Here is a 26,310-nt window from a genome sequence, read left to right as displayed (position 1 = left end):
AAAACTCACGTGCTGATCCAGTCCCATCCAAAAGCAATCCTTGAGTTCCCCGTCATCCAGTGGGGCCAGGTGGCAACAAGCCACAAACTCACCCACATAGTCCTCTATGGGGCGACCATCCTGGAAGATGGAGCAGAGTCTAGTTACTGGGTCCATGTTGTTGTTGTATCGCTGCTGGATCTTAGTGTGGCGAAGTCTTCTGTCATGAAACTGCTCCAAGACACGAGAATAGAGGATCCAAATGCAGCTTCTAATAAGGAAGGTCGTACAGGCGGGGTCAAACAGGGCAGACAGAGCAATGTAGATCAAACAGCAAGGGTAATCCAGATAACAGGCAGAATTCAGGGCAGGCAGCAATAATCAAAAGTCCAAGAACAGTCCAAGTCAGGCCAGGCAGATAACAATCATACAAATGAGGAAACAGTCCAAGATCAAAAACCAGATAACCAAAACACAGGATAAACGCTCAGAAATGCAGTGTGACACAAACAAGACTTCGCGGTGAGTGAATGAATGAACATGGTATAAATGGACTGAGACTAACAGGATGATGAGACACAGGTGAATGCAATCAGTGAATGAGGTACAGGTGAATGTGATCAGTGATGAGTCCGGGCAGTGAGTTATGGGAAATGTAGTTTGTGAGTGATAATAGTCTTATGTGGAGTGCCCTCTGGTGGCTCTCAAGGGCACTCCAGCTGGTGACCGTTACAGTTATGAAGCGATGAGAATATTTTTTGTGTGCAAAAACAAAACAAAAATAATGACTTTATTCAACAATTTCTTCTCATCTGTGTCAGACTCTAACGCTGTTCACATAGTAAACACAGTGCAGCGCTTCCAGGTCCTACGTCAGAACGCCGCCTCTTCATTGGCCAGCTCCTGTGAGTCAGAATCACACGCATGAGTCGCGCTGCTCACGGCCAAAGCGCTGATCTCTTATTTATGTTGTTGTTTTTTGCACATAAAAAGTATTCTCGTCACTTGATAAACTTAAGGTTGAACAACTGTAGTCACATGGACAATTTTAACAATATCTTTACTACCGTTCTGGGCATTAAAAAGTGGTCATTGCGTATCTGTTTCTGAAGGGGTCAGAAAGCTCTCAGATTTCATTAAAAATATCTTCATTTGTGTTCTGAAGATAAACGAAGGTCTAGCGGGTTTGGAACGACATGAGGGTTAGTAATTAATGACAGAATTAAAATTTTGGGGTGAACTATCCCTTTAAGAGCTGTCAGGAAAACAGTTGTTGGTGGTTTTAGAGTTTGTTTTTCTTCGGTACAGGAGGGTGAGTTTTAGTTTGTTTAGTTTTATTAGAATAGAGGGAGTAATACATAGGCAAGTAAGCCGACCCAGAAGATACTTTTGTGTTAGTTATTTTTGTGTTAGTAAAATGTAAACATACACAAGTTAAATAAGGACAGGTGAGCTAACTAATGTAAACTGCAGCTCAGAGATAAAACTTTCCTAACTCCCGAGAAAAATAACAAACACAAAAGAACCAACTCACCATCCTGTACAGAAGAAAAACAAACTCCAAATCCACTACTGGTTCCTGAAGGTCCAGGTGAAGTGGCACCAGCTGTTAAATAGGCAGAGGCCTCAGGTGTTGGGAATAATCAGGCTCCGCCCCCATACAACTTCATATACAACATACACTTCATATGCACTTTTGGTCTCGTGGACTTACAATGGCTGCCACGTACACATGTCTGTTAAGTCCATGAGAGACCGTAGGCCAGGTGTCCAATTTGTCATTTTAAGTTTCAGAAATTTCCCTTTGCGGTCGATATGCGCCCTCGAAGTGAGGACTCGTAGGAAGACTGCAAGTGCTTAGGGTGTCATTTGGGACAGGGCCACACTTATAACTTTGAACCCTTGGAAACTAAAAAAACAAGATACTTATCCTGATCTCAAATTGAAAAAGATGATTTAAATTTCTGAAATTTCAGTAGTCAAATATTGTAAAATATATTAACTTTTTTCTTTTCGCTTCTCCTTTTTTTTTTTTTCTTTTTTTTTATTGGTTCTTTTGATTGTTATACCAAGCCTCTCAAAAGTTATTGCTTGGATTTTTATTTTCACCATTATCATTTTTCAATTTAACCATAATCATATTACACCCTAACAAAGTTACCATAATGTAATTTATCTCTGCAGCTCTTTTTCATGTAAACTGCTGCACTTCAGGACAGTGGATTGAACAATAAGAGGACGAGATCGTCTGCTAAAAAACCTTCACAACTCAAGCTTTTTGCTAGTTTTATACTGACAGATATTTCCAAACCAACTCTGACTGTGCAGTATTTTGCTTTTATATTGCACAAATAATTTGATAAGACAGAATAAATTATTGTAACAGCTGGACAAAACTTCAATCTAACCTGATTATGTGTTTTACAATACAACTGTTCACACACTAAAACAGCACAATTTATTATTTTCATATTTCAATTTAATATACGCATTATTTTCAATGTTAATTGTTGTTTTTCTACAGAAAGACCAAAACCCAGAGTGACCATTACACCTGATCATCATCATGTATTCAGAGGAGAGACAGTCACTCTCAGATGTGACATATATGATGGAGGAGTCACTAGCTGGAGGTACAACTGGTATAAAGACGGTTCAACCAGTGTTTTCAGTGAACGACAGCAACACACATTCAGTTCTGTTACTGAGTCTGACGCAGGTAAATACTCCTGTTATGGGACAGAGACTGAAGGATCACGCTGGTCAAATCACAGTGATGAAGTTACACTGACAGTATCAGGTGAGTTTGATCATCTCTTCATAAACACACACAAGTTTAACATTTTATTAATGAGTGATTTGGTTCTTCACATTAAGATACATCTTTAAACCAAAATGATCTCACATGATCTTCAAACCTAGTCTCAAAGTTGGCTGATTTTTGGATTTTCCATTACCAAATAACACCCTAAAAAGTAGTATTTTTTGTAGTAGCCAGATTTTTTTTTTATTTTTTTTTAAAAATATTCAACTATAAGTCAAGTCAAGTCAAGTATATTTGTATAGCGCTTTTCACAATACAGATTGTATCAAAGCAGCTTCACAGTATTAAATTAAAATAATACAACAAGGTTTGTTTCTAGTGGAATTTATTGATTGATAAAATCAGATTAAATATCCCCAGAATATCCCCAACTGAGCAAGCCAAAGGCAACAGTGGCAAGGAACCGAAAAACTCCATCAAGTGACCTAATGGTGTCCTAAAACTCCATCAGGTGACCCAATGGAGAAAAAAAAAAAACCTTGGGAGAACCCAGGCTCAGTCGGGGGCCAGTTCTCCTCTGGCGTTTATTAACTAGAGGCCGGATTGTAATTTGAACTGTAAGATTAAAAATATTATATGAATGCCTGGCTGAAGAGATGCGACTTTAATCTAGTTTTAAACTGGGAGAGTGAGTCTGAGCAACGAACATTATCAGGAAGGCTATTCCAGAGTTTTGGAGCTAAATGTGAAAATGCTCTCCCTCCTTTGGTGGTTCTGGATATCCTAGGTATGACCAAAAGCCTTGAATTAAGTGATCTTAAAGAGCGCGATGGATTATAGGGCGATAGAAGATCCGTTAAATAGACTGGAGCTAAGCCGTTTAGGGCTTTATAAGTCAGTAGCAATACCTTGTAATTAATACGGGACTTTATAGGTAACCAATGCAGTGATGATAAAATCGGTGTTATATGATCCTATTTTCTTGATCTAGTAAGAACTCTAGCGGCGGCATTCTGGACTAACTGTAGCTTGTTTATTGAGGATGCAGGACAACCAGCTAATAAAGCATTACAGTAATCTAGTCTCGAGGTCATGAATGCATGAACTAACTTTTCTGCATCAGAAACTGATAGCATATTACGTAGCTTAGCAATGTTTCTAAGGTGGAAAAAGGCGGTTTTTGTAACATATGAAATATGATTTTCGAAAGACAGGTTGCTATAAGTGTGTGGCAAGCAGTAGGTTTGATGACAGAGGAAGACTTGGAAAAGACAGGGAGACAAAGCAAGAAGAGAGAGAGAGAGCAAAGGAGGAAGAGAGTCGACTACGCCAAATGTGGCGAAGAGCAGTAGGTTTGATGACAGAAAGAACTCCCTAAGGGAACATTCCGTTTTGCAAACATTATGTGAACGAAAGGCACCGGGGTGGCGGCGCCACCGTCTTGGGCCCGTCATCGCTGCTCACAGCTATATATATATATATGCAGTGTATATGTATATGCAGTGTATATATATATGCAGTGTTGGGCTCACGTAACTCTCTCATTAGAATCAAAATGTTTCAACATTTGCAATGTATTTGGATGCTAAACTATTCTTTATTATATGCTATTGCACTCACGTTCCAATATCGACGGAAAAAATCATCCTCTTCACACGCGCAAAAATGTGCTTGGAAACATCACAGTGGGGCGGTGCTTACTTTGAATGGTCCGAATTGTACTACTGACTATTTAAATTGAGCAGTGTAATTTTTATATGTTAGGTTGACTATTTTATTATTATATTTTTTTAAGGCTATAATGAACAGGCTGCGATGTCAAGATTGCAATGCTGGAATGTGTGTGTGTGTGTGTGTGTGTGTGTGTGTGTGTGTGGCGCGGGCGCGATTGTCACATAAAAACATACTCCGTCATTTTGTTCATACAGGACATCATTCAAACTGCAAAGTGTTAACTTATATTTGTGTACAGTTGCAATAAAACACAACATTGTGCTTTTGTAAAATAAATTCAAGCAATCCGCCCCCCGAAAGGCGCTAATTTTTAAATTAAACTCAAATGCTCACGGCCGCACAGGCATTCATAACAGTGCGCGTCCACGGCGAGGAACGAGCAGAACAGAGTGAAAGTTTTTTAGTTCATTCCTACTTCCATAGGAATTCATTGAAAATGCTCGCTCTGCTCCGCACCATTATCCCGTGCGGACAAACATATTTTACTTTCGTTTTCAAAGGGACTATGTGTAGCTTTTTAGGTATTTTATTATCTAAAATCAATATTTTTATTTATAAATATGCCCTCAATGGTGTACAAATACCTATGCCAATGATCAGACTAATCCTCGTAAACGAAGAATTTATTATCTTTATATACATGGGACGGGTAGGTCCACGGAGGCTTCCATGTAGTTCCGCCATCTTGAAAAAACTATAATAGCAGAGAGGAACAAAAAGTACTAGGCCAACGCGTTTCCACAACACGTTTTTGTTCAGAGCCAGCGTCACGTGACTGAAGCCAGCAGAAGCGGAGGTGCAGAGCAGTGAGAGGCGCTTGTCACTGCCGCGGCAAGTTTAAAAGGATGCACTGCACGGTTATTTATACACCGTTCATTCATACATATGCTGAGTCACAGGATGAGTCCTCGTCGTCGAAAAAGTCCAAAATAGACCGTAAAAGGAAACGTGACCGGAGATTACAAAAACAAGGGTTAATGTCGGGATAGCTAATGCAGGAGAAAGCTTTCAAAAGAGACCCTGAAGTTGCCTGTTTTCTTCTCGACAGGTAAGCCAATGTTACGGTCTTAAGTACAAGCTTTTTTTTCATATTATATAGACGGTAGAACATTTATAGTTAAAAGTTAAACAGGCTCTTTGATGAATAGCAGCTATTGAGTAAAGTAACTTTAGAGAAGGCTCTGATGATGATGATATCTAACAATGCACGTACTTCAAAAAATATAACGAGTAAAGAAGACATTACTACTAATTACCATAGTTAATGTTTTTCACAGTCAGTAATTCATACTGTAACATTCTTTTTTTCGTTGTTTCAAGTTTCAGTTTGTTTTAAATAACAAACCTGTTCACCCGAAGAAAAACTCTAAGTGCTATTATAAGACATCCTGTCATAGCTTTTTAATACATAACGGCAACCGTAGATGCAACGCGCATTTGAAAAAGTGAGGCGCTGGAGAGCATTATTCGTTTGAATGCAAAATACAGTTTCACCACTAGATGGGAGAAATTCCTACACACAGTCCCTTTAAGTTAGCGATTCAAAAGCCCCCAGCGGCGTCACACGTTGATTAACCGGTGCAGAGCCATAGAGAGAAAGAGTTGCGACACTCCCATAGACCTCCGTTGTAAACAATGGCGGCGCTTTTAACCGCCTACTTCCGGGATTTGAAGATCGGATTAGTTCCAAACACTGTCATTTGGGCGTTGGACCCCATTCACTTACATTGCTGCGCGTCGAGTTCTTCTAGAGGTAAGTTGCTGAAATATCGACCTCTTTTGAATTGTCAACTGTCTATATTGTATCAGAGGCCCTTTGCGATGCTTATACTGGTCTTCATTTGTATATGCACAGCGTAATTATTTATATTTTATCTTGGTTGTTTCAACCAATTTTCTAGCATTGTTTGCTTGCTAGTTAGCTAGCGCGACTTCGCCAGCTGTGAAGGTAGCATCTAATTAGTTCGGTAATGAATCGCTACCACCTTTATAGCAACTTTTATTTAATAGAATTTTTGGGATATATTAACTTTTCATTATGTGACGTGTTGGCTGAGTTTGAATGGTGAATGCTGCACGTCGAGTTGTTCCAGAGGTAACGTAAGTTTCTGAACTATTGACCTCTTTTGAATTGTCAACTGTTTCATTGTCACCCTGCCTCTCCAAATGTAAAACTGACATTAACAAAATGCAATAATGCAATAACAGCTGAAAAAGTACTTGGGTGTGTGTTTTATTTTATATTTACCGTTCAATAATGCAATCGCTGCTGTCTGTCCCATAGAAGAACATGACAGCCAGCGTATGTTTTGGAACTATTGGGGCATACATGAACCACGTAACAGCCATAGCGGCGATATCAAAGACTGTCGCAACTCTTTCTCTCTATGGCTCTGAACCGGTGGTAAAATATTCTCACCGTCACATACCTAGTATATTTTTATATAGATACAATAGGCCTACCTGATTTTGAACACAAGAGGGCAGTATAGCACTATGAATGACATGATTTATTAATTTTTTGGACAAAAAAAAACATTCTGGCTGTTTTTAAACTTAAACAATTATAAAAAAAAAAAAGAATAAAATGGGTTTAGTTCTGATATTTGTATAATTTTATATAGAAATAAATGGTGTATAATTACATTTTTAGAAGATATGAGGCTTTTAGTGTTTCCTTTTTTGACATTACTTTAATCCCTCGCCAAGGTAAAACCGTTTGAGATATTTATTATCCGTTCACAATTTAGCATCTTTAATGTATTTTCATCATGTTGAAAAAGTTTGGTGGGAATAAAATAAACCACTTAAGAGGAGTGGGTAAAAATTCAGAGGCTGATTTTGCAAAGAAATCCACATTCAAACCAAAATATCTGACTTCCTGTTGGTCGGAGCTAATGACTGTAAATTAGAAAGTTGTCCGGCTCGATGAGACCAATATACGTACTGATTTTTGTAACTGTTGGTAAAACTAACCCCCCCACTTTTGTCAAAAGCATTTTGAAAGTGACACACTTCCTGCTACCAGTTGGTGGCGCTATAACTTTGACTCACAATAGTCACATCCATGTGATCGGCCTCTTACAACGAACACACTGCTGAAGTTTCATCAAGATCAGTTAATGTATGCTGAAGTTATAATACACTTCCTGTGTCCCTTATTCGCCATAAATTTGTTTCCTCACCACGGCCAAACCGTTCGAGATATCAAAAATCCGTCCGCAATTTAGCATCCTCAATAATAATAATAAAAAAAAAAAATAATAAAAAATAATAATAATCCTTAGGAAAACAGTAGGGCCTTCGCCCTTTCAGGGCTTGGGCCCAAAAAGATGATCCACTCAAACCTGCACTCATCGGTTTCAGTAATTGTAACCTTTATTCAGTAATACGGCTACAAGAGCCAGAAAGAGACCTACCAGGAAGCCAAGCAGCAATACACCGGCGACGCTTAGTGCAATATATATAACATGCGTTTGTATCCGTCAAACGGCGCGTGTTGCCAATGACTGCAAACCCTCAGCACAACGTGTGCTTATCCGCAAACAGCCCAACACCTGACAAGTACTGTTACTGTTACAGTACGCTTAACCATTTAAAGTCCGGTAGGTTCGAGCAACAATCACAAACGTCCATCGCACTCATCTCCAGCCAGAACACCAGACTGACGGCAGAATAATGACGCGCTAGAGAGGCGGTCGCACATTGACACCATGTCCGGTGGTAAAACAGCCACCTTAATATACCTGTAGAAATGAGACGCTGATTACCTGCCCGCATCTAGGGCGGAGTCAACACACGAAGAGAGGAACGCCACCCAACAGTGGCACTTCACTACAATCGCTTACAGATTTTAGACATTCTGTTGACTGAGTGAAACAGCACCTACATGTCAACTAACTTTCATTTGAGTATTAGTTGAGTATTAGTAGACTGTTAGTTTAGGGTTAGTAGAATAAGTTGTATATACATACAAGTTGTATGTATAGGTTACTTGCAAAGTTACTTATAGTCAATTGAATGTCTAAAGAGGAGCATCAAAATAAAGTGTTACCAATTATTGATAATACATGATAGAGAAGCAAAAATTTAAAGCAAGAAATAGTGTAAAAAATATATTTAAAAAAAATTAAGATTCAAGACTCTTTATTGTCACTATAAAAAGGTATAGTGAAATTGAAGCTATCCTTACGGTACCATCACATTCAGCTTTGTGCAAACTTGTCAGGGTTCTGCCCTGGCAGCTTTGTCTGTGTCTTTTTTTCATGTAGCTATGTTTGTGTTGTACTTCAACATATGGCTCTGTCTTTGTTTGTGTTGGCCATGTGCTCCTCTATTCCTGTCTCCTTGTTTCCCTGTATCACGCCCTCTTGTCTAGTTGAGTCCTCGTTTGTTTGAGTGTTGTCACCTGTTCCTTGTCCGTGTTGTCACCTGTTCCTCATGTTCTCTGCTCCCTTGTTTGAGTCCTCATTTACCTGAGTGTGTTCACCTGTTCCTTGTCTGAGTGTGCTCACCTGTTCCTCTTGTTCTTAGCTCCCTTTATATGTGTGCTCTTTCCCTCATGTGTGGCCAGTTTGTTAGATGTTGTACTACTGTGTACTTCTGTGCTACATAGTTTGTTTCTTGTTATTAAGTTCCAGTCCAGTCCTGTCCTGTCCTACTAGCAGAGCGTCCCTGGCTGCTTACACTCTTTGCTTTGGAGCAAGTCTGGTGCTAAGCCTGAGATCCCTGAGTGCTTTGCCTGGTGTACTTGAAGTTCCTGTCTGGCTATTGCTGGTATTCTCAGGGGCCTGTTTCAGAAAGGAGGTTAAGTGAAAACTCTGAGTATGTTAACCCTGAAATGAGGGAAACTCTGGGTTTTCTGTTTCAGAATGGGAGGTATGTTAAACCTGAGAAAGCAGAGTAAGTCAAGCCCGTTTCTGAAAGAGAGGTAACTTATACTCAGAGTCAGTTACCATGGTAACTTACTCTGTGAACCTAACCTGGTCGGGAGCAGGTTTTCTTCTGTAAACCCAGAGTTTCTATTGGTCTCCTCCCCTTTTTTACATTTTTATTAATCAAATTAATCTTTTATTAATAAATAAAATATTGCTATTTTTACTGCAGTTTTTTTCTATTTTTTTAATAAGATGAAGTCTATATATCTCCTTAACTGGCAACTGAAAATACAGTAGTAGATTAGAGTTACATAATGTAGTTCTAAACAAATTCTACAGAATTAAACTGTGGCATTTACTGAAAATCACTGAACTGTGTTCATCTGAGCACCAGAAGCTGCTGGACTGTCCTCCTGCTGTTCTTCCACACTCTGGGGGCGGAGGGAGAGATACGAATACCTGTTTATACTTAGATTTCAACTTTGATTCTATAGGCTACTCCACATGAAAATGTGAAATAATCAGAATGTGTAGACTGTTTGATGTGTAGACACATAATATTAACATTACCTCTGTAGGCCTCTACAGATAGGCCTCTCTGTGGCAGCAGAAACTCTTTATCCCCATCATCCTGTGAAGATGAGCATTTGGTCGAGTGCACTTTATAACACTATTTGTCATCATTTCTGGTGTATTGAGTGGCTACTTACAACTGCCTGGGGTTCTGTTGGGACAGGAGGCTCCAATAGACAGATATTACCATCAGAATCTGTTGGGACCAACAAAAATCCTAACCCAAAGTAAAATAAATGGAAATATCAAAAATAGCCTATATAAAAAATAACACACATGTAAACCTCTTACATTTTATGAGGCCCTTGGATCTTCGGGAGTGACTGACTCTGAAGTCCCCCAGGAATTCCCTCAGCTGTAAATGCTGCTGCACTGCTAGACACTGGATGCTATTTAGTTATTTATGTCAAATGTAAAGTCAGGTAGCCTACACCCATGATATGCTCAAGCCTTACCTGATTGAATTATGTTTTTATATTTAATTTTCAGCTGCTGCCATGTTCTTTTAATGCCTGCAGGATTGTCCCTACATGAAAATTAAAATTAGGTTGAATAACATACTGTTCTTCCAGTTTCACCTCTGATATTATAACAGTTGGGGAAGTTACTTGTATTACTAACGACAAATGACATCTTCAACAGTGTAATTAGATTAATGTAATAATGACTATCTTTAGAAAGTATTGGCCTACTTATTACTAAATCCCATATCAACCTCAACCACTTGAACAATACAAGGAGAGACAAGAAACTGCACTTTTAATGCTTTCAAATAAACAATATACAATTGCATGAATTATTCTTGAATTGACCAAAGTGTGTAGAGGGAGAAGGTTACATTAAAAATATACCTTTTAAAAATGTATGTTAAATATACAGAATTGTTCTATAGTCTAATGCAATTACATCAGATTTTACTTTAAATTACAGAAGAATTAAGAGTAATCCCTTTAATTAAATTACAGCATTAATGTTCTAATACTGTAAAATTACAGTAATAGTGTTCATACTGGTGAGAAATATGAAGACCTCTTTTTGTCTGGCACTGTTGCCATGGTGACTCATAATTTCTGCGCTCCATTGATAATGGCTTTTTATAGTTGTGGTGCACGCGCTAAACTCAGAGTAGGTCAACTCAGAGTTGATTGAACTAACTCTTTCAGCTGAGCTGTAACCGAAAACTCAGAGTTTCCCATCTCAGGGTAAGTCAACTCAGAGTTCAAGTTTTAACTCAGAGTTGGTTGAACCTCCTTTCTGAAACAGGCCCCTGGTCTCATTCTGTTCTGTCATCACTACTCTCCAGCCTACAGTCCTCTTGTGTTAGTTACAACGGCTGTCATTGTGTCTCATCCCTGCCTATGGTCTGGACCAGGGGTCAGCAACCTTTTTGTCATGAAGTGCCATTTTTAAGTTTCTAAGTTCATCACTGTGCCACAACACACACATAGCCTATATATATATACACAGACACACACACTCATATAAATACACAAACATTTTACATTTTCATAATGGCTTACACAGAAATAGTACAGAAATTTAAATATTTCTCTTGAAATTTGGTTTAGATTTAGATAGACAATTTAATAGTATTTATAACTCCTAACTAGAGATTACAATTTTCTGGGCCGATTCCGATTTGTCATTGAGTTTGACCTGCCGATACCGATTTTAGCCGATTCCGATTTCATTTTTTCTAACCACTTTACAGCGCACACAAATATTTATTTTCTATATATATATATATATATAAAAAAAAAAAAAACGTATCCTTTTACCCAAACTGAATAATAAAAACAAGTTTAAATGGGTAAATGTTATATAAATATATAAATATATAAGTCTTCATTTTCTTTTCTGACATAACCTAATTCAGTTCTTGTTAAAACACACTAGACATGCACATTCTGTGCATTTTGGGCGCTTTTGTTTGAAATCATATTTATTTTGTCCATCAAAAGTGTGCTTTCACTTTAATTGAGTGTGAGCAGCGCAAACAAAATAGACTCGGCGGCGAAACCCCCGCTTCACTGCTGCTCACGCGCTGCTCCTATATTGTTACGGCTGGCTCATTTACCGCAACATAAAAGAGGCAAACAACAAATGCTTTAACAATAAACCAATTTATTTACAAACCAAGCAAACAATTATTAAACAATCAAAAGAACTCAGCCACTAAAAATAAATATGGGAAAGAAAAGATTTAGGAGCAAAATTTGTAAAAATAAGAAGAATGAGACCTCACTTGAAGTCACCCAGGTCTTTATACTGACACTGTATTATAAGTTAATTAGGGATTGAATGCACCTGTTGCCCAACTAACGTCTGCACTGTGTAGCAGAGCCATCAGGGGGAAAACAGGCAGATGTAACAATATGTATATACACTGAAATATACAGAGGGTGCTGTTAACCTTTTATAGGTCAAGATATAACATGCCCTGTCAGATTGGTGCATTTCTCAGTTTATGAGTATGTGTACGTGTGTGTGTGTGTGTGTGTGTGTGTGTGTGTGTGTGTGTGTGTGTGTGTGTGTGTGTGTGTGTGTGTGTGTGTGTGTGTGCTGGCAGTGTTCAACTCCCGTATGGCAAAAAAAAAAAAAACTGTTCTTGTGTCTATTGATCCACAATTTGATGGACCTAAAACGTTTACCAGAGGGCAGCAATTCAAACAAATGATGACCCGGATGGAAAGGATCCTTTAAAATGTTTCCTGCTCTTCTGAGACAGCGTGCAGTGTAAAGCTCTTTTAGGGAAGGCAGAGGGCAGCCAATGATTTTTTTTGCAGAGTTGATTACTCTCTGGAGAACTTTCTTATCTGCCGCTGAGCTGCTGGCGTACCACGTAGAGATGCAGTAGGTTATCACACTCTCGATGGAACAGCGATAGAAAGACAATATAGCGGCTGCTCTTGTCAGTGGTTCTTTCTGAGAATCCTCAAGAAATAGAGTCGGTTTTTTTTTTTTCGAGTTTTTTTTTGACTGCCGCTGAGGTGTTTGTGCTCCAGGAGAGATCCTCGGCGATGGTCGTGCCCAAGAATCTGAAGGCTGGAACCCTCTCCATGCAGACCCCGCTAATGTGCAGTGGTGTGAGATTTGTGTTGTGCTTTTGGAAGTAAATGATGATCTCTTTGGTTTTAGAAGCATTCAGGGCCAAGTTATTTACCCCACACCATTCTGTCAATCTCTGAATTTCATCTCTGTAAGCTGCTTCGTCTCCTCCTGAGATGAGTCTAACTATGGTCGTGTCATCTGCGAATTTGATGATAGTGTTGGCAGAATGGGTTGGTGTGCAGTCATGAGTGTAAAGGACGTAGAGAAGTGGACTAAGCCTTGTGAGGCACCTGTGCTGAGAATCACGGTGGAGGAGGAATGGGGACCTAACCTAACCGTCTGGGGCGGTTGGTCAGGAAGTCCTTAATCCAGTGACAGATAGATGAGGAGAGACCTAAGTCCAGCCATTTGGCTGCCAGCCTGTCAGGAATTACTGTGTTGAACGCTGAACTAGTCAATAAAAGGCATCCTCACACAGCTGCCTTGGCGTTCTAGGTGGAGCAATGCTGTGTGCAGGGCAGTAGTGATGGCATCTTCTGTGGATCTATTGGTTCTGAATGTGATCTGATGTGGATCGAAGGTGTCTGGAAGGCTGGCTTTGATGTGCTGTTGAACTAGCCTCTCAAAGCACTTCATAATAACTGGGTTAAGTGCAACTTATAACGGTAGTCGGTGAAGGGTTAGTTCACCCAAAACTGAAAATTCTGTCAGTAATTACTCACCCTCATGTTGTTCCAACCCCGTAAGACTTGCGTTCATCTTCGGAACACATATTAAGATATTTTTTATTAAATCTGAGAGCTGGCTCACTCCTTCATAGGCTGCTAGGTACTTTAATTCTGCCGGCCCAGAAAAGTTAGTAAAGACGTCGTTATCAATGAAATGAATGAACTATGAAATCAAGACATGTGGTACTATATTTATATAATTCAAAAAGGGTTTCCAGATTTTATAAAATAATTCACCCTTGTTTCTCATTGAATATGTGATCTTCTCTAAGGGTACACAGCTGCAAATCTCCGACAACCACATTCCAATAGGCACATCAGTGTCTGCTTTCCATTTCAAAGCAATACATTTTTTAGCTATTATTAACAACATTTCAGTAAGCTTAATAGCCTGTCTGTTTCGGAGGTTAGAGTTGTTAAAATTGCCTAATAAACATACCTCTGGATCCATTGGAAAGTCAATTCCATGAATCTGTGATATACTATCACATACTTGTACCCAGAACACCTTAACTTTAGGACACAACCAGGTGGAATGCAAAAATGTCCCTTCCTCTGTACCAGAGTCCTGCACGGGTCCAATTTTTTAAATCCGCACCCGCCCGTACCCGCACTGCTTAAAACCGAATCCGACCCGTTTTCCGACAGCAGCACTAATTCAAATCCGCACCCGACCCGACCCGCTTAAAATAGAACCGACACCCGACCCGCACCCGAAATAAAATCAGTTTAGACAATCACATTATAGACACACTTACAAAAATGTTTATTGCCCGGTCATACAGAAGTTATTACACAACCATTAACACAAGGACAACTTCAGCCGAATCTGTCAAACGGCCGGTAGCCTACATGAAGAACATAGCCAACGTTACCACAAAACTCGAGTAAGTTAGCCTAATAACAGACGCGGCTACAACACTATTTTCTGCCACGCAATTTTGTCTAGCTTACATCTGACAATTTTGGGTTCAAACACGCCCTGCCAGCACACAACACATATTTAACAGTGTTAAATGTGAAAAATACTGTTCGATAGAACTGCTTACTGCGTGCTTCCTCAGCGATGAATCCACATTTGCGGCAATCCAACACGAAAATGAATGCAGCAAATCCTTTCACAATATTGTTTTCTTCAGATATCTCCAAATTTCTCCCACACAATGGACTTGATTTTTGATAACGTATTGTCGACAACTTTACAATCTCCTAGTCATAGCTATTCTTTTCTCCAACTCTTCAGCATCCATCTCGCCGACTGCAAGCAGATCGCGCGCGCGGTTATGACGTCTTTTTTTTCAAAGTGAAAGTAGGTATAGAGACAGACTCCTGAGAGGGCGTGGGCACAAATAAACTGATGTGGATTTTAAATTATTTTATCAACATGAAAAACAGGCATATTTTTGTAAGTGTGTTCCTAAAAATATGCATATATATATTTTTACGTTTGCACGTGATTGTTTTAAACCCGTGTTTAAACCCGTGTTTCCTCCGTGTCCGACCCGACCCGCACCCGTATCCGACACAGTTGGATATTTCTCACCCGTTTGAGCAAGTACCCGAACCCGTGCAGGTCTCTACTCTGTACCACATCTGAAGCAGAGGGGTGAAATACTGTTATTAAATGTATACTTCTCATCATTTTAAGGCCTCAGTATATTTGTGGTTGGGCTTTTTAAAGACATTAGGCTGTGGTGCTGTTTTCAAAACTTTGCATTTGTGAATAAAATATTTTAACATGAGTAGGCTAGTTATCAACAATGTATTCCAACTTTCACCATATCCCAAGTAATAGATGGAAATTTTTTTTTGTTTTTGTTTTATATTAACCAAGTTAATACCTCAGTCCAAAAAGTTTTAACCAAATTACATTTTAAATGAATTACAATTCATTTTTAAAAATTAATGATCAAAAGTTTCAATATTAGTATTACAAATTTGGCAAGTGTTTGAATCCACATTAAATAGAAATTCCTTGTCTAGATAAATATCACACATCATTTTAAAATGCACATCTTTACGTTTAGGTAGAAGGGGAAATAGAAGATATAACTTTTACCATTCTTATCATCAGTAAAAGAATACTTATAATAACTTTCTCACAATTAAAATTGAATTGGGTGAAGAAATCACTATAACTCCAAAAACAGCCCTTTTTATCCATCATGTGCAACATTGAACAAATATCTCTTTATATCATTGACCAAATATCCTCCAAAACCAAAGATTATCTTTGAATTGATATATTGAATATATCTTTGCATGTCCATTTATCTGAGCAGATGCAGGTTTGGTTACAGCACCACCTACTGGTCAGAAACTATACCAGTTTATCCAGCACTATCAGCTACTGTACATTTACTAACATTTTAAATGTTCATGTGAACTGCTGCATCTGCACAAAACTTTGTTGAATGGTGTGTCTCTTTGACTGCTGGTGTAGATGGTGGTGGTGTGGCACTGTGCGTCGAGCTCTGGATTATTAACACAAAGATTGTGGCTTTGAACCTCTGTTACGCCCCATGGCTCAAAAGGACGCAACAAAGACGGGGACACACGCAAAAGTGCCAAAAAATATACGAAGTTTATTAACAAAAGAAAACTATACAGAAAAAGAATAAAGTGACATGAGACTGTCAGGAATCAGTGGTGTAAAGTTAAGTGAATGCATGAGGTGTAATGAGCTGTAATAATGTTGGATGCAAAACATAAACAGAACGCAAACAAAGCAAGGTCCGAAATGCAGCCGCGCCCCTCCCGCAGTCACTTGTCATCAGGCCCTTTTTAAAGGAAGAGACCGGAAACCAACAGCAGGTGTCCTCAATAAGAACGCCCACCAATAACTCCTTTGGAAGGCGGCACATTTCCATATCAACACAGCACATGAGTCGTCACAACCTCTATTGTCTTTTAAGTTTTTGCATTGTCCCATAATGTTGACCTTTTTTCTTACATTGTCTATGAAATCAAAATATATGAATAATTTACCAGTGAGAGAATGAGATCTGCTGAAAAACGTTCACATCTCATGCTCCCACTGACTTTATATTGACAGATGTTCCCAAACCAACTCTGACTGTACGGCCACAGAGATCAGTGTTCACTGGAGACTCAGTTACTCTGAGATGTGAGCTGGATCAGTCATGGGATGGATGGGAGTTTCTCTGGAGTAAAGACTCAAACACTGAATCTCCTGAAGCTGAAACTAAAACACTTGATTCTGTGAAAGTCTCTGATGGAGGAGAGTACAGATGCAGAGCAAGAAGAGGAGGAAGTTACACACATTACAGTGAACCAGTAGCAGTGACAATACATGGCAAGTGTTTTACCTCTCATAATGAACTGCTCTGAAAACACTATGAAAATGATTTATAAGACACTTGATAAGTGACTATAACAGCTATAGAGAACAACACTTCAGTGTAATCTAATTTAACGTGTGTTGTACAATTAAGTAACTGTTCATACATTAAAAACAGCATATTTTATTGAATAAATTGTAATAATGAAAATTTGTATTGTTATTATTATTATTTATGTTCTTTATCACATAAATAAATACACTGTTCTTTTTCTACAGAAAGACCAAAACCCAGAGTGACCATTACACCTGATCATCATCATGTATTCAGAGGAGAGACAGTCACTCTCAGATGTGACATATATGATGGAGGAGTCACAAGCTGGAGCTACAACTGGTATAAAGACGGTTCAACCAGTGTTTCCAGTGAAGGACAGCAACACACATTCAGTTCTGTTACTGAGTCTGACGCAGGTAAATACTCCTGTTATGGGACAGAGACTGAAGGATCACACAGATCACATCACAGTGATGAAGTTACACTGACAGTATCAGGTGAGTTTGATCATCTCTTCATAAACACACAAGTTTAACATGTTATTAATGAGTGATGTCTCTATTTCAGTTCCCAGAGCAGTTTTAAGTGTTTCTCCTCAGAAGTGGTTGACTGAAGGAGATCCAGTGACTCTGATCTGTGAGGTTAACGGCTCCTCTACAGGCTGGACATTCAGCTGGTTCACTGTAACTGTCTCAGGTCAGTTATAATGTGCTTCATCTGAATTAACCCTCTGGGGTCTAAGGTGTTTTTGGGGTCCTTGAGATGTTCTGACATGCCCTGACATTTGTGCTTTTTTCAGTTGCTTATAAACATATTAATGGCAAAAAAAAATTACACACTATTTAGCACAAACAGGGCTACCATAATATGTGAGCAACAAGAATGTACATGTCTGCATTTTTGAGAGAATAATGTTTATGCGTGGTTATTGAAAAAACTAAAAACTAAAGTTTCTGAAATAAGGCCATAAAACACATACTAAATATGTGCCAATAAGACTTTTGTCTAATAGATGTCATCGCCTAGTGTTTTTTCTTCAAAGTGATGTGAAAATCACCCTGCCTAATCATTCACATAACACAATACATTGATTTGAATTTTGCAAAGCACTTTCTGTTTGGAAAGGCCATATGCGGAGTGGGCGTCACAGATCATGCATATTTAGTGGTTCACACCTTAGGAGACAATGGGGCCTGCATACTTAATTAGCCATTCATTCAGGTGAGTCACTGAGCCACAAGAATGCAAGAGCAACAGTTGGAAGCATCTCAATTCTTTTTTATTTTTCCACATATTGGCCCTCATTTATCAAAAGTGCGTACACCAAATTTCCAGCGTACACCTGGCGTACACCCAAAACCACGGTGACTTTGAGATTTATCAATATGGACGTTGGCGTACGGCACGCTCAAATCCTACGCCAGCTCAGGAGGTTGTGTACGCACGTTTTGAGTGCGGGAATGCGCAGAAAAACAATTCCTAACACCACAAAACGCACTGACAAACTAAAAGATATGATAGGTTATGACCCACTGTAAAAAAACAACAACATAGGGATGTTAACCGATGACCGTTTGACCGATGGTTGACCGTATGAACCGATTAAAGTTGTCGGTAGTCGGTTAAAAAAAAAATCTCTAAATTAGACAGTGGACTAAACGATAGGCGATATAGCCATCTCATTCCAAGATCTTTTTGTGTGAAGTGAACAAATCCCTCACACTCAATTTTTCATAACTCGCCTGTTTGTAGGCCTACTTAATAAACCAATAAAAACTGTGTCGGCTGCAAAGATGAAGTCTGACTCGCGATCTTCGCAGTAGTGAACGCGCCGGAGTCGGAGAGAAATACACATTTCATACAGATTAGGCCTACATCATTTTATTTTGTTTTGAATGGTTCTGTTTAAAAGTAGAGATTTCTGTAGATAATAGATATATTTCTATTTTTTTTAGGTGTGTGAGGCGATCAGTCTACCTTATACGTTGAGTTTCGGTTCATGGATGATAGCTTAACGTTATCCAGTTCAGGCGCTGGCGCCTCCGTGATTATCTCTGCTATTTAGGCATTAAATCCAGAAAATTGGATAATGAAACACTGATTAAAATTAAGATACAATTAATACAAAACGAAATTCGCTTTAAAGAAAGGCTTTGTGCTTTCTGTTTGAGGTCTCTGTGAAAGTTTTAAAGCATGCCGCTTTCACAACGCTCACGTCCGTAATGGATAACTGTCACGTAACAATGCTTTTTCCTCATAAATGCGAACACGAAAAATAAAAGACAAAAGACTTTTTTAAAAAGACAACCATCCACAACTTTATAACACTCCAGGCAAAGTATACCTCTTTTTTTTGTTCAGTAATAAAAAGGCTTTCAATGACAAAAAATAAAAAAATAATTCAGACTGACAAAATAATAAAAATGACATTCTTCTTCTTTTAAATAATAATAATAATAATAATAATAATACAAATAATAATAATAACGATATTCTTCTTCTAAATAACAATACGCGTCATTAATAATAAAAATCATAAATAATAATAAGAATATTACAAATTGTCATGCAATTATTAATGTGAATGAATGGTAGGCTACTCCACATCACATCATCATCATTATTGTTCACCCCAATACATGTGATACGAAATTAAATACTAATTGTTTCAAAACACGTGCTGTAAAATAATGCATTGTGATAGGTCATTTGCTCATCCAACGTCGGAGAAGTTTCTCTTCTTTGCCGTCTTCCGTGTGTCCATGGCGTAAAATGAGGGCGTGGGGGAAGCGGAGACTTGAATATATAAGGGCGTGTTATTCTAATGACGCTCGTTTTCCACCGCGGCATTTATCAAGGGCAGGTATTGCGTACACCTGGATTTCAAAGGTACGCACAGCTTCATAAATCAGGCGATGAGAGGAGTGTAAGCATAATCTTACGCCAATATATACGCCCATTTCTACGCAAGAATGATAAATGAGGGCCATTGTGCTTGCAATTTGGCCTATAATATCCAAGGAAAACATGTCTAGTAATTGTGCAGTTAATTCTCATACTGTATTTTCAGTTTTGGAATATTTATCCTCTCCCCAAATTTGTCACTAATAAAACACAATAAAAATTATTTAAAGAAAAGGCTTATATTTACCTTTTAATAGTTTGTTTACATCTACCTTGTAAATATATATTTTTATTAAAAAGGTTACAATTACAACAACAATTCAAGTGTAATCTTTCTTTGTAAAAACTAAAGTATACATTTTATCATACATATTTCAAAGTTAAGGATTTGATTGATTATTTGATTACTTTATTTTTGACAAAACATACTATATTTAACATGAGCAAATATTGGCAAACAAAAGCTTATTTGAGTTGGCAGATATTTTACAGTAAAAATGTATAATCTATCCAAAACTAATCAACGAAATGTTGTCTTTCATATGTCTGTAACATAGGTCTTTCATTTTTATTATAAGAAATATAAATGTTAATTTGCAGTTTAATACGTTGCTTATACAAATACATTTTATTTCAAAATATTTCAGTCAATTTTTACTCAGTATACCAATACAGTTTGCTAAAACCGAAACATTCATTCACAAACAGAAACGCCTGACTGTAACGTTGTTTTTATGAAATATTAGGGCATATAAATGTTAATTTTCAGTTTAATACGTTGGTTATACAAATAGCCTACATTTTATTTCAACATATTTCTGTCGATTTTTACTCAGCTCAGTATAGCAATACAGTTTGCTAAAACATCATCATTCATTCACACATCTCTGCGGCTGCCGTTCATTCATTCACAGAAACGCGATTAACTTGAGAAGGAAAAAAAACTTACTACATATTCGGATCCTCTCTCCTGCAATACCCGCACTGTCTCTGAGGTAGATTTTCCATTATTATTATTCCTCACAGCGCTGCCAGATGGTGTAAACACGTAGTAGGCTACAATGATATGATTAAACTTGTGTTTCCTCGAGCTGATATGGGGGCGTTCACAGGTTTGCCTCAGTAATTTGCGTTTGAATAGCGCGCGCTCTCCGTGGGCGGAGTCACATTACCTTTGAATGAGCTCTAATTAGCTCGACTGGAATCGCTCTCTTTTAATACAGATTTCACAAGATGAGAATATTTGTTTTTTATATAAATTACCTCATTTTAAAGAAGAGAATTCAAGCTTCATGCCTGTGTGACTGTATGCCTGTTTGACTCAGTATTCGCTGAGTTATTGTTCATTTTCGGACGCGTTTCAGAATGGTCTTCACTGACAGAGAGAAGGCAGAACTCGCATCACGTTTATTTTTCTTTATTTGGCAAAAAGCACAACAGTTTGTTTTTATTGTGAGTATACACAAAAATAATACACATTTAACAGAATCGATTGATGTATGAAACTTGCTTGTAATATCAAAGTCAACAGAGCTAAATTAATTTCTTTTGAACTGAACTGAAAAAAATCCAGCAAAACGCGTGGGCGCGTTTGCCGACCTCAGAGGGTTAACTGGTTATATATATAATTTAATATGTCTGAAACCAGACACAGACTGGGTATTAAGGGCAACACTTCCATGGGCACCAAGCAGTGAAACCTACTTTGAGATCCCAGTCCCTCATTTACAGTCACTACTCTGTAACATAAGAGCCGTTGATCAAACCCTGAATAAAACAACCTAAACACAATGAGTAATTCGAGTTACACCAATGTAAACCAGTGTATTCTGGTTCAAGTTTAGTTAAAAATGTAATTTAAAGTGAAATCTACACATTCTCACTTTCTACAGGGAGCAGGAATGATTATGACCTCCTCTCAGACAGCAGCAGAGGAGCTGGAGGAAAACACACCGTCAGTTCTGCTGATCTAAAACACACAGGAGTGTATGTGTGCAGAGCAGAGAGAGATAACACAGCCGTTAACACAACATACAGCAACACACAACCACTGTGGGTCACTGGTGAGTTCACATATATAGTTTAAATTATCTTTAATAAAGACCGTTTCCAAATGATAGCTGTAATTGTCTTGTCAGGCGTTTCTCCTCCAGTGTCTCTGATCATCAGGCCCAGCAGAACTCAACACTTCACATCTGACTCTCTCTCTCTGAGCTGTGAGGACCAGAGTAACTCTGATGGATGGACAGTGAGAAGATACACAGACAGCGGGCGGCTGGAAGATTGTTCATCATCAGTGTGGGGATCACAAACAGGATCTACATGTACAATTAACTCCACTGTCCCATCAGACACTGGAGTTTACTGGTGTCAGTCTGAATCTGGAGAGCACTATCATCCTGTTAATATCACTGTACACTGTGAGTCTGGGTTTCTGTTTTTATTCATTTCACTGGCAGTTTATAATTAATATATACATTTTTAATTTAGATTTTTCTTCTGTTTTTTATTATTTCATCACGTTGTTGATATGTCTCCTGTGTTTCTGTAGCTGGTGTGATTCTGGAGAGTCCTGTTCATCCTGTGACTGAAGGAGATAATCTGACTCTACGCTGTTTATATAAATATACAACCCTATCAAAACTCAGTGCTGATTTCTATAAAGATGGATCACTCATCCAGAATCAAACTACAGAGATGATCATCCCTACTGTCTCAAAGTCACATGAGGGTTTCTACTACTGCAAACACCCAGCGAGAGGAGAGTCTCCCAAGAGCTGGATCTCAGTCAGAGGTGAGAGTCAATGAAACTGTGAGCTGATTTATTTCTTCATATGCCCTCGTTATAGTGATATAGTGCATGATAAAGTGCTTGTGTGTCTCTTTTTCAGGGTCTCATCCAGACTCTCAGATCTCTGACCTCCACATACTCAGTTCTGTACTGGCAGCTTGTCCATATCTGATAGTGACGGTCGTGCTGATTTACAAATGCTGCAGAATGAGAGGGAAAACACCTGAGTGATTTATTAGAAGATGTATTAGTTTGTGTCTTATACAGAAGTCACTTCGTTTGTCATGTTACAGTTGTTAAAGTCATGTTACATGTTAAAGTCATGTTACATGTTAAAGTCATGTTAATGTTTTTAACATGTATAATTTATCCACCAGGAATTGATGGTAAAAGCAGTTTTAACTTTGGAATAGCTAAGAAAGGGTACATTTTGGTTTCAGATTGACTTTAACAAGGTACATGGATGTTATCCTGTTAACACGTTTGGTTTTTGCTGTTTTTGACCAATAAAATATTATTGTTAATATAGACCAAACCTTTAAGCTTTAGTATCACAAGTACATCCCTGTCCCACTCACAGTTTACTTCCCACAATCCCATTTGGCAACTTATTTTCCTCTTTATATATTGCTTTATTTAAAATAAAGTCTAACAAGACAGTGACTGTCTGTTTATATATTAGCTTACATTTCAGTAGCTTTTCAGTTTTTTTTTATTTTGTCCTGCTTTAATACATTGCAATTCTTTACAATGTAAGGCTTGTGTGATATTTGCATGTTTCACATTATAACCACACAAACACACTGTCATTTGTAAGCTATTCCTTATTTTAGTGTAAGTCTCCTGATTTGTATTGCTGCAATATTTCATATTTTATGTTTGTTTACTTTTTTTAAATAAAGAAACACAGCTTTATATTCTGGATCTTATGCTTTTGTCTTGCAGTGTCACAATAAAAGCAGAAGAATCGTGACCTCTTACTATAATTAATCATGTTTTAATCTCTCAATAGTTTGGATTTTTCAGCCTAAAACTACTGTAATCTACAGAAATGATTACATTTATATGGAGAGAAAAGAACGTCTCGGGTTTCTATTGTAACCCTCGTTCCCTGAGTAGGGAACGAGATGCTGCATTGATACTCGACGCTTTGGGGAATGCCTTCGGCATGAAGCGTCTGAAGTCAGCTATGGAATTATTCCAATCTATAAAGGGTCACAGGAACCAGGAAATGTTAGCTTCTGATTGGTCAAAGCAAATCGTTCCCAGGAGCGCGAAAAGTGAAGCATCTGGCACACTCACGGACGATAGGAATGAGTAGAGGGCAGATCCAACCTAGCTTGTCATAAGATTTGGTGTAAGAAGGGGAGGTCTGGAGCCCGAGGCTCAACTGACCTCATGGATGAGAACCCCAGACAGTGGAAAGTATTAGATGAGGGGTGAAGGCAAAAACGCACCACGTACTTTAGATATGAGAGGTTTCTGCAGATAACCAACTGTCTAATTGATAAAGGGGAATAGCTCCTAACCCTTGATACATAACTAGATGGATTGACTCCTCCCAGCCTGAGGCCTAACATAGGAACCTCCAAGGCTAAGACCTTGACCATCCGACACATGCAATGGAGGATGGAATACCTGAAGAATCATGATATTGCCTACAGGCACCTCAGTACCGGGGCAAAAATAATGTAGAGTGGCTCCCACACTAGCAAGTAAGAGGGGGAAGCACCACCACTCTTCCAGGGAGTAAGACGAGCAGGGAGTAAGACGAGCAGGAAGCAGACTCAATAGATTCTTATATATACTTATATATCTCATCCACAGGACATGATGGGTGCCAGGGAGAGCCCATCAGCCTGATGCCAACAGGCTGGATGACAGGATTCATCCTCCAATCTACAGGAACATGGAGTTTTAGTGGGAATGTCCCTACGTGCAGACCCTTAGAGGCTTGCGGAGGGCACCGGGGCTGCCACAGAGGCCGTAAGCATGAACGGGAGATCCCGTTAGAGAACAGGATGGAACACCAGTACTGAAGCAAGTGGGCAGTAATTAACTGGGTTCAATGCCGTCCCTATCTTTACATTTTTAGTTCCTAGTAGAGTGGGATTCTAGAGTGGATGACCTGACCACCTCAGTGGAAAGGGCAACCTATTTATGGGTTGATCCCCCTCAGGGGCCAGACCCATAGTCTCCATAACTCCGGCCGTGGATTAAATATTGTACCGCCGACGACACCTGATGGCTGAAATCGGCACGGTGTGTCTGGGCTTTAAGGCACATTTGAAGGAGATGCACATCATCTTGAACAAAATCAGCACAATGGACAGCTCTCTGATCAATGAACGACAACGCTGTTTGTTCACGGAACACATAACATTTAACAGTCAACTGCATTGAAGGCATGTTGTCAGATCGAACAGATTCTTTTTTACGAACTAATTTTTTTAACGATTTCAGCCACATAAAACCTCAGATTAAAACAGAGCCCGGGAAGTCACCTGTGGGGAGAAAAAAAAACAATCCGTGGCGACGGTTTTGCAATCCGTTTATATATAGTTTATAAACCGTACTCACGAATTCTCAAACTGTTCCCTTGGTTTAACAAATCGTGCCCACAATAAACCGTACCCACGAGTTTCTAATCCGCGCTCTCAGACTTGTAAACCGTGCCTTCAGTTTTTGCAATCCACAAATTCATAAACCGTGCCCACGCTTTCGCAATCCATTCCCATGGGTTTGTAAACTGTACTCATGGATTTGTGGCTCGCCCTCATTTTAGAAGAACACCAGGAGGTACGTTGTTAACGAATCTTATTGCATATTGTTTTATTGTGTATTAAGTGGAATACATCAAATTGTCTTAACTGTGTCTGCATGTTTAAACTGATTCTCAATTGTAGCGGGTATGGGGTGGAATATACGATTTAATATGAATGACGTGCATCAAAATCTTTTGTTTAGTTATGATAATCTTAGCACTTAAAAAAAAAAAAAAAGATAATCTTAGCACTTTAGTATTATTGTCTAACCTGTACTATGACTGATATTTGACAAATTGCTTTGTTCCTTTTTTTGTACGTTTTGGACAAAAGCGTCTTCTAAATATGTAGCCTAAAATGTAATAATAATAATAATAAACATATTACTGTATTAGGCTACTAAGTGAACTCATTTATAGTTAAACACAAATAATAATAATAATAATTAATTATTAAATAAATAAATAAAAAATAATAATTTGTGTTTAACTATAAATGAGTTCACTTAGTAGCCTAATACAGTAATATGTTTGTCATAAAATAATAAGTGAACTCATTTACAGTTATAAACTCTAATAATAATAATAATAATTATTATTATTATTTGTATTATTATTATTATTACATTTTAGGCTACTTATAATGTTCAACTAATAAAGATCTTCATCGCTGGCAAAAATATGATGCATTTGCAGATTTGCTCTCACTTGACTGTACTGTAGGTCCACGGCCACTTCATCCAATGCTCTTGATGTTCTTAAATCTTCCTGTTACGACGAAATTGC

The 26,310-nt window shown here is 38.4% G+C and overlaps 1 protein-coding gene across 1 annotated transcript in view; it reads left to right on the top strand.

Moving 5' to 3' along the window:
• LOC311305197 (Fc receptor-like protein 5) overlaps positions 1-23,061 on the top strand; it is a gene marked incomplete at its 5' end in the record, with an annotated part of 81,569 nt that extends 58,508 nt beyond the window's left edge. Inside the window, 5 exons of the mRNA XM_084432758.1 lie at positions 17,633-17,761; positions 21,862-22,032; positions 22,108-22,389; positions 22,521-22,763; positions 22,861-23,061. Of these exons, the coding sequence (XP_084288884.1) occupies positions 17,633-17,761; positions 21,862-22,032; positions 22,108-22,389; positions 22,521-22,763; positions 22,861-22,991 (956 nt within the window). The 3' untranslated portion in view covers positions 22,992-23,061. The remainder of the gene's footprint in view (positions 1-17,632; positions 17,762-21,861; positions 22,033-22,107; positions 22,390-22,520; positions 22,764-22,860) is intronic.
• Positions 23,062-26,310: the final 3,249 nt, after the last annotated feature.

Source organism: Rutilus rutilus, assembly GCF_951802725.1.
Source record: "Rutilus rutilus genome assembly, chromosome: 1".
In the NCBI taxonomy this organism is placed as follows: domain Eukaryota; kingdom Metazoa; phylum Chordata; class Actinopteri; order Cypriniformes; family Leuciscidae; genus Rutilus; species Rutilus rutilus.
Note: the sequence above shows the minus strand (reverse complement) of the source record. Positions and strands in the feature narration are given on the sequence as shown.